The sequence below is a fragment of the Scylla paramamosain genome, chromosome 41 (assembly GCF_035594125.1).
Source record: "Scylla paramamosain isolate STU-SP2022 chromosome 41, ASM3559412v1, whole genome shotgun sequence".
In the NCBI taxonomy this organism is placed as follows: Eukaryota; Metazoa; Arthropoda; class Malacostraca; order Decapoda; family Portunidae; genus Scylla; species Scylla paramamosain.
Window position 1 is genome coordinate 13,811,967 of NC_087191.1, and position 10,000 is coordinate 13,821,966.

Sequence of the window (10,000 nt, forward strand, 5' to 3'; positions counted from 1 at the left end):
ACATATAAATAGATGGATAGATAGACCGATAGACAGACAGATAGGTAGATAGACAGGTTGACATACAGACAGACGGATAGACAGGTAAGATAACACCTTAATAATGCGGGGATTAATAATCTAATCAGTGAGAGAGAGAGAGAGAGAGAGAGAGAGAGAGAGAGAGAGAGAGAGAGAGAGAGAGAGAGAGAGAGAGAGAGAGTAAAGGGTGATAGACCAAAGGAGATAGGAAGTTAAGAGTGAGAAACTGCGATGAGAGAGAGAGAGAGAGAGAGAGAGAGAGAGAGAGAGAGAGAGAGAGAGAGAGAGAGAGAGAGAGAGAATTGGGATAATAAATGTGAAACGGAAAAAAACAAAAAAAATATATGGAAAGGATTGAAGAATAATTTAAATGAAAGAGGAATAGAAAGAAATGATAAAGTAAGAAACTGTAGAAGAAAGAAGAAGAAGAAGAAGAGAATGAGAAGCGAAGTGTAGAAGGAATAAGAAAGGAGGAACGAAGAGAAAAAGAAGAAGAAAAGAAAAATAGTGTTTGTTATTGTTATTATCTATTTATTTATTCATTTATGTATTTATTGTGATGAAAAATTTTCTCTTGTAATACAATGAAGCAGGAAAGAAATAACACAAAGGAACACAAACGAAGAAGAACAAACAGCAGCAGACTTCTTGGCCCATTGCTAAGAAGACGTACAGACAAGCAGACAGACAGACAGTTGTGTTGTGTTAAAGATAGAGAAGATATAAACTACGTGATAAAATAGAGAAGAAAAAGAGAAAGCGAAAGAATAATTAAAGATAAGAAATAAAGATAATCTGAACAAAAACTTGAATAAAAAAGTGATAATCTAAAAGCGCACACACTCTCTCTCTCTCTCTCTCTCTCTCTCTCTCTCTCTCTCTCTCTCTCTCTCTCTCTCTCTCTCTCTCTCTCTCACCTCCAAACATCACTAAACTTCTCAAACCCTCCCTAACTCTCCCTCCCTCTCCCTCTTCCTCTCCCTCCCTCTTCCGCTCTCTCCCTCTCCCTCTTCCTCTCTCTCCCTCTCTCCTCTCCCCCCCATCCCCACGCGTGAGTCATGAGTGTGGAGGCGCCCCTATCCTACGGGGGGGAAGGGGCCGCTGACCCCCGCTACAGACAGACAGATAGAGGGCGTGGGCGTGTACTGCGGCCCCAGATGAGTGCACAGGAGAGCATGGGCGGCGGTGGGCGTGAGGGGGTAGTAGTGCTGGGTCCCGCTGTACTGCGCCGCGCCACATCACTCAAGGAGGGGGAGCGTCGCGCCTCCAGAAGGAAGAACCGTCACTCCGTCGCCTTCACAGACAGCCCAGACAGCTATTACGGGCGTGAGCGAGTGCGCGCGCGCCTCTCCAGGTCTGGCGGCTCGCTCAGCACCACGCAGGAAGATGAAGACACGCCCTCGGAGACTCCTGAAGGCGAGGCAAGCCAGGGCACCATCGCGCGGGGCTTGGCCAGGGTGCGCAGCCTCAGCTGGGGCAGAGAGCCTGGCGGTGGTGGTGGTGGTGGCGGCGGCGGCGGCGGCCCGCCCTTCGTGCAGTACTGTGGCGAGGACGGCGCCTGGAGGAGGAGGTCCCTGACTGGGGGTGTGTCCCGCTGTGACCCGTGTGACCATTGCTTCAAGGTAGGCGTGTGTATGTATGTATGTATGTATGTATGTATTTGTGTACACACATACGTGCACACATATACATTTCCCTACATGATTTGTTTGACTCAATCTTCAAAGTCAGTGTGTGCATGTGAGTATGTATGTTTTGACACACACACACACACACACACACACTTCAGTTCGAGGCATTACATTATATATCAAGACTCAATTATCTTAAATTTGCGATGTCTTTTTTTATGCTTATTTTAATGTTGCTATTATTATTGTTGTTGTTGTTGTTGTTATTATTATTATTATTATTATTATTATTATTATTATTATTATTATTATTATTATTATTATTATTATTATTATTATTATTACACACACACACACACACACACACACACACACACACACACACACACACACACACACACACACACACACCATATCTTTATCTCCTTATCTCAAGTGAAATGTCAGATAACACACACACACACACACACACACACACACACACACACACACAAAATTAAATTGTCAAGTATCAGTTGCTTCTCTTGAAGTAGAGAGAGAGAGAGAGAGAGAGAGAGAGAGAGAGAGAGAGAGAGAGAGAGAGAGAGAGAGAGAGAGAGAGAGTCAATATTTATTTAGTTTTTTCCTTCCTATGAATAATTGAATAAAAATAATTGAAAATATTTTGTTAGTTCTATGATATTTTGCAAGACACAAATAGTAATGATAATTGTAGCGGGACACAAGTCACCGCTCCTAGCACTCCGTTTTCTGTTAATTTTTCACCCTTTCGTTTTCACTCTCTCTACTGCACACGCTCTTGTCTTTCATCTCTTTTTCATCACTTTATACATTTCTCTTACTTGTCACATTCTGTGCACGCTCTTTTACACATGTATTACACATCTCAATACATCTTACTACTCCTTTCTTCACACAGACATACACACACACATACACTCTCTTTTTCCATAATTTTGTATATATCGTTTGTTGTGTTCAGTAATTGTTATATTGTTCATATTTTTACTTGAATAAACGGAGAATACCTAGGCTAAGTTTCCTTTGCCAGAGCTACACAGGTATGACACTGGAAACTGTTACCCTTAAAGGACTAAACACTTATGACCAGGAGGCATAGTTGGGAACCTAAACTTCTCGCTTGTGCAACTTCCGGGCGGCCAAGTAGCACTTCACCTACGCTACATAATACTATTAGAAGTAGTAGTAATAGTAGTAGTATAGTAGTAATAATAATAATGAGAATAATAATAATAACCCGAATTTAATCCAAGTCAGTACCAGTTATTATCATATATATATTTTTTTCATAATTTCTTGCAGTTCTCAATTATTTTCGTTTCATATTCCTGACCCACTTTGGAAGGAAATAATATAAAAACAAATTTCACTTGAATATCATATTTTTTTCTTTAAATTCTCGTATATAGGTTACCACACTGACACACACACACACACACACACACACACACACACACACACACACACACACACACGTCAAAAAGGAAAGAAAAAAAAAATAATATACACAGATTTACTGATAGAAAGAACAGTGTGAAATGTTGACTTTGTTTTTCATATGCGTGTCCAATCTTCCTGTGTGTGTGTGTGTGTGTGTGTGTGTGTGTGTGTGTGTGTGTCAGTGTGAGTGAATTTTTGAAATGTTATTTGTCTTTCTGTGCTCTCTCTCTCTCTCTCTCTCTCTCTCTCTCTGACCTTTCTCTAATATGTCCCTATGTAATTTTCTGTTTATCTCTCTCTCTATTTATCTATTTATCTATCTATTCCTTCTTATCTGTTTTTCTCTATTATCTTCATATCCAGTCTCTCTCTCTCTCTCTCTCTCTCTCTCTCTCTCTCTCTCTCTCTCTCAGGTAAAGGTAATTAGCGTAACATATTCCTACCTTGTCCTCACCTACACAGCAACCACTCCCTCTTTCTCTTCCCACTCTCTCTTCCCACTCTCCCTTCCCACTCTCCCTCTCTCCCATTCTGCTTCTCCCTCCAGCACCTTTAAATGGCATAGGGAGATGTGACAAGGGTGACGTAGGCAAAATTCTCAGTCAGTAATCATGGCAGGACAAGAAGTAATGAATTCAAGCTTGAGAAAATTAGAAAGAGAGAGAAAGAGAGTACTACTACTACTACTACTACTACTACTACTACTAATTCCTATTCCTATTCTTCCTCACCCTCCCACTCCTACTCCTCTCTCCCCCATAACTCCATCACACTCCTATCCCTCCTCTCTCTCCCACTCGCTCCTCTCCCACACTCCCTTACTCCCCCGCACCCCCTCCCCAACGCACTCCTTCCCATCTCCCACTCCTCTCCATCTCTCTCCCAACACCCTCCCCACACCCCTCTCCCTCTCAATTACACCAGCCTCTCCCACAGGTGATGTTGATCGGGGACTCCTGCGTGGGAAAGACATGTCTCCTGACGAGGTTCAAGGACGGCGCCTTCCTGTCAGGGACCTTCATCTCCACCGTGGGCATTGACTTCAGGGTATGAGGGAGGGGGAGGGGGAGGAATGGTGGCGAGGGGTGATGGGAGGGGGAGAGAAGGGAAGGAGGGTGGTGAGGGGTGATGGTGAAAGGGAGACTATATGCTTCTGGGTATGAGTGGGGGAGAGGGAAGGGGTTGAGGGTGAGGGGAAGAGGGGAGAGAAGGGTTGTGGAGGGAAGAGGGAGGGAGGGAGGGAGGGAGGGGGTTGGGGTAGAGGGAGAGAATATTATGTCTGAAATTAACATGAAAGAGAAGAATAAGAAGAAATGGATAGATAGATTCGTACATACATACATACATACATACATACATGCATACACGAGAGAGAGAGAGAGAGAGAGAGAGAGAGAGAGAGAGAGAGAGAGAGAGAGAGAGAGAGAGAGAGAGAGAGAGAGAGGAGGGGCATCAGAAAGGAAAAGGAAAGGATAGATAAAGATAATAAAAAAAATATGGAACTTATGGTGGCGGAGAGAGAGAGAGAGAGAGAGAGAGAGAGAGAGAGAGAGAGAGAGAGAGAGAGAGAGAGAGAGAGAGAGAGAGAGTGGAATTGAAGATAGATTGGATCACCTCTAATTTCAGAATGGATTTGGAAGTAAGGAGGAGGAGGAGGAGGAGGAGGAGGAAGAGAGGAGGGGGAGGAGGAGGAGGAGGAGGAGGAGGAGGAGGTGGTGGTGAGATATAATGGTTATTTTTCCCTTCCTCTGGAGATCGAAGGAGAGAGAGAGAGAGAGAGAGAGAGAGAGAGAGAGAGAGAGAGAGAGAGAGAGAGAGAGAGAGAGAGAGAGAGAGAGAGACGGACAGACACACAATACAAGAAAATACAAGAAACCACATCACACACACACACACACAGTACCTTCTCACCTGGCCAAGAAGACTGCTGATTAAAGGTGAGGACACAGGTGACTCCAGCCGCATGCTCCTCCATTATAGAGAGTCAGGTGTGTGTGTGTGCCGCCGCCAACACACGCCAATCTAACGCCAACACACACCAACACACACTAACACACAAATACTCTCAAACACACACCAAACACACGCCAACACACACCAACACACGCCAACACACAAATGCTCTCAAACACACACCAAGCACACACCACACACACGCCAACACACACCAACACACGCCAACTCTTCGCTTTACGCATTCCTCGACTTACGAACTCAAAATACAGTTAAAATTTCGTGTTTTCTTGGACTCATCATCAGTAATTTCAGGTTTTCGTCTTCCTTACGACCTACGAACGCAAAATACAGATAAAATTTCGTGTTTTCTCGGACTTGCGATCAATATTTTCGTGTTTTCGTGTTTCTTTCGTTAAATTTGTTGCCGTTTCTGAGTTTACGAATTCAGATAGTTAAAATTTCGTGTTTTTAGGGTTTACGATCAATAATTTTAGGTTGGTATCTCCTTTATGTGAAAAATTTCTTGGTGGTTCTTTCAGCCAGTTTATTTCGATGCCTCGCCTCACGAACTGAAGAGCCAGTGATATTTCTGTCTTTTCTCGGAATCACGATCAGTAATTTCGGGTGTTCGCTTCTTTTGTTCGTGTTTTCTCTCTCTTAAAGATACGAGCGCAATATTAAAGGGATTATTACAAGATTCCTCGGATTTAAGAAATGTGTGTGTACTTTCTGCTACTATTACTACTACTACTACTACCACCACTGCTACTACTACTACTACTACTACTGCTGCTGCTACTACTACTACAACTATCACTATTATTATTATTATTATTATTATTATTATTATTATTATTATTATTGTTGTTGTTGTTGTTGTTGTTACTTATACTATTGTTGTTGTTGTTGTTGAGTTGAAGTGAGAGAAATGAGAGGAGGAAGTGAATGTGAGAGGTGAGGGGGCAAGGGAGAGCTTCCGGCATCCCGCCTGTGCTGAAAAATGTACAGGTGAGAGAGAGAGAGAGAGAGAGAGAGAGAGAGAGAGAGAGAGAGAGAGAGAGAGAGAGAGAGAATCTGGGTGAGATGAAATCCTACCAGAAGAAAAAAATCCTCTCTCTCTCTCTCTCTCTCTCTCTCTCTCTCTCTCTCTCTCTCTCTCTCTCTCTCTCTCTCTCTCTCTCTCCTCAAATGCCATCTGATCACCATGACGACTGACACGCACATAGAAATTAATTCACACACACACACACACACACACACACACACACACACACACAGGAAAAAATAAAATAAAAGTTTACATAACCTACTTCCAACACGTGTGCCTTTCCCAGCTGTGTGTGCGTATGTCTGTGTGTGTGTGTGTGTGTGTGTGTGTGTAGAGTAAGCTTAGGGCAGAGCTGTGGGAGTAAGAAGCTTGATGTAAAGTGGCGGAGTGTAAGCTTATTAAGAGAGAGAGAGAGAGAGAGAGAGAGAGAGAGAGAGAGAGAGAGAGAGAGAGAGAGAGAGAGAGAGAGAGAGAGAGAGAGAGAGAGAGGATGTCAAGAGGATAAGCAAGACAGGAAAAGATGATGGATTAAAGAGAGAGAGAGAGAGAGAGAGAGAGAGAGAGAGAGAGAGAGAGAGAGAGAGAGAGAGAGAGAGAGACCTTCATATCTACTTTTTAATTTTCATCTTTTTTTCTCATTATCTATTTTTATCTTGTGTGTGTGTGTGTGTGTGTGTGTGTGTGTGTGTGTGTGTGTGTGTGTGTGTGTTAAGATAGGAGGAGAGAAGAGGTGGAGGAGGAGGAAGGAAGAAGAGTTTGTGTAGAGAATAAATCAAAATATATATAATGAATTTGTGTGTGTGTGTGTGTGTGTGTGTTTAACCTATCATGACCTGAGCTGACCTGAGGTGTCCCCACAGAACAAGGTGGTGACAGTGGATGGGTCAAAGGTGAAACTGCAGATCTGGGATACAGCAGGTCAGGAGCGGTTCAGGAGTGTGACCCACGCTTACTACAGGGACGCTCATGGTGACTATTACTACTACTACTACTACTACTACTACTACTACCAATACTGCTACTACTACTACTACTACTACTACTACTACTACTACTACTACTACTACTACTACTACTACTACTGCAGATTCTAATGCTAATAATAAATGCTGCTGTTGCTATTACTACTGCTACTACTACTATTCCTCCTTTTTCTTTTACTTTTCATGTTTTTCTCTTTTTCCTGTTCTTGTTCTTCTTCTATTCCTATTATTACTATTTTCTCTATTTAGTTAACAGTATATGAGAACAATTTTGTATCTATATATATAAGTATCATGAAGAAAACAATGAGAAAAACTACTACTACTACTACTACTACTACTACTACTACTACTACTACTACTACTACTACTCCCATTGCAGCTCTACTTCTGCTGTATGACGTGATGAACAAGAACAGCTATGACAACACACGGGCCTGGCTGGCAGAGGTGCACGAATATGCCCAGGACGATGTGGTCATCATGCTCATTGGTGAGAGAGAGAGAGAGAGAGAGAGAGAGAGAGAGAGAGAGAGAGAGAGTTTTGCATTTAATTTTGAGATTAGATTTATATTATTACTATTATTATTATTGTTGTTCTTATTGGTGGTGGTGATGGTGGTGGTAGTTTTCTTATCATGGTTGCTGAGTGATGGCAGCAAGAACGTAAGGGTGGTGTGAGAGTGAGAGATGCTAAATGAAGCTTATCTTTATTACTATTATTATTATTATTACCATTATTGTTCTTGGTGGTGGTGTTGGTGATTGGTGATGCATGTTGGAGAATGAGAATGCAAGGGTTGGTGTGAGGCTGAGAGGGAGACTGGAGTAAGCTTAGCCTTTCTATACTGAATAAGATCAAATCAGTGTTTTATCTACAAGTCTGGGTGTGGTTTTGTAATGATGTACCATTGCCTTGAAGTAATCGCTAACATATCTTTCCTCTTGGTGTGTTGGTGTTCTGCCACAGGTCTAGTTATGCCCAAGTGTTTGCCAAGTGAGCCCATGTCAAGCCTACAGTGCCTGAACAACTTCTCTTCTCTTCCTATGAACAGCCAAACATGTCAACCTGCCCACCATAGCTTCCCTCATCTTGCTCTCCCACACAAGCACACACTCAGAGACATACCCTGTCTTAGTGTCTCTCCTCCCTACTAACCTAATGTTTCTGTTCCTTCTTCCAAGACAACTAAAGATAAATAATCAAATAATTCTCCTCTACTTGCCTTTCTCTATAACAAACCACCCTGACATCCTTGGACTACATGCACCTAATATCATTTTTCCTTTTTTCTTTTCTTCTTCAACACTCATACTTATTTTCATTACTCATTCATAAACACACACATGAATGACACCTCTCACACTACAAGACTCCCTCTCATTCTCTTCCACTCTCCCAGGCAACAAGTGTGATGTTAATGGCGACAGGGTGGTGAGGAGGGAGGATGGGGAGAGGCTGGCGCGGGAGTACAACGTAGCATTCATGGAGACCTCAGCCAAGACTGGACTCAATGTGGATCTGGCCTTCCTCGCCGTGGCCAGGTGAGGGAGAGAGAGAGAAAGAGAGAGAGAGAGAGAGAGAGAGAGAGAGAGTGGAGTGAAAGTGTGTGTCTTTGTGTGTGTGTGTGTTGTCCTATTTTGTTACTTCATGTTAGATAGACAGATAGAGATGAGGAAGTGAGAGAGAGAGAGAGAGAGAAAGAGAGGGAGGTGGGGAAGGGAAAGAAGGAGAGTGCATGTATGTGTGTGTGTGTGTGTGTGTGTTGTAATTTTTAGCTTAAGAACACAACTTCTTTTTGTAGAGTTTTAGTAGTAGTAGTAGTAGTAGTAGTAGTAGTAGTAAAAGAAGTAATAGTAGTATTGGTAGTTCCAGTTATACTAATGAGAGGAAGAATTTGTAAGGAATAAAGTAAGTTTGATGATGGTAGTGGTGATGGTAGTAGTAGTAGTAGTAGTAGTAGTACCTAATATCATACTAATACTAGAAATAATGCTGATAGATAAATACTTATATCTAACCTAATATAGACAAAGCATTTAATAATATTGCTATACTATTACTAATATTTTCTGGCAGGCTTTGGTTAAATTAATTATGTGACACTAACTAAAAACTTTATCTTTCTGTCTGCCCTTCCTCTCCCTCCCTCTTCACTCACACACACAAACACACACACACAAACACACACACATTAATTCAATATCTATTTCTATCTATTTTCTATTCCATTCTGTTTCTATTTCCATTACGTTATGTACAATTTTATTTTTTCCTCCTCCTCTTCCTTCTCTCCGCTCATCAATTCTTTTCTTGTTTTTCTATATAATCCCTTTTGACACCTGCTCTTCCTCTTCCCTCTCTTCTCTTATCCTATCCACCCACCTACCTCCACACACACACACACACACACACACACACACACACACACACACACACACACACACACACACACACAGGCAGCTCAAGGCAAGGAAATCCACAAATCCAAATGAGAGAAAATTTAATGTAGCAGAATATGTGAGACAGGAGGCCAAGACTGAAGGATGTGCCTGCAACGTGGGCTAGTACAACTCTGTAGGACTCCACTAGGATTCCTCCCACACTCCCAGAACACACCAGAAGGACTCCACCACCTCCTGATGAAGCGTGAGGCTGTGTAGGACCACCAGGAGCCCCACACAAGGACTGCAGACTCAAGAAGGATTTTGCAAGGACTTTTAAGGATGTGTTGTGTGTCAGTGGTGTAGGACTCTCTCAAAGGACTTATGAGGGTCCCATATGATTTGGTGAAGGATTGTATGCTATGTGAAGGATTTATAAGACCTCTGAAGGACTCCTAGGATATGTATGGAAGTCCTAAGGGTGTGGTGAAGGATGTTATGCTGTGTGAAGGAAT

The 10,000-nt window shown here is 42.4% G+C and overlaps 1 protein-coding gene across 3 annotated transcripts in view; it reads left to right on the plus strand.

The window, feature by feature from the left end:
* LOC135093103 (ras-related protein Rab-37-like) overlaps positions 1 to 10,000 on the plus strand; it is a 22,529-nt gene that overhangs the window by 8,534 nt on the left and 3,995 nt on the right. Inside the window, exons 2-7 of one of the 3 annotated variants that reach the window (XM_063992000.1) lie at positions 615 to 1,643; positions 4,050 to 4,160; positions 6,978 to 7,086; positions 7,483 to 7,593; positions 8,504 to 8,645; positions 9,561 to 10,000. The exon at positions 9,561 to 10,000 is cut by the window's right edge and continues 3,995 nt beyond it. In XM_063992000.1, the coding sequence (XP_063848070.1) occupies positions 1,080 to 1,643; positions 4,050 to 4,160; positions 6,978 to 7,086; positions 7,483 to 7,593; positions 8,504 to 8,645; positions 9,561 to 9,669 (1,146 nt within the window). In that variant the 5' untranslated portion in view covers positions 615 to 1,079 and the 3' untranslated portion in view covers positions 9,670 to 10,000. The remainder of the gene's footprint in view (positions 1 to 614; positions 1,644 to 4,049; positions 4,161 to 6,977; positions 7,087 to 7,482; positions 7,594 to 8,503; positions 8,646 to 9,560) is intronic. The other 2 variants (XM_063992001.1, XM_063992002.1) reach the window with 2 other exon arrangements.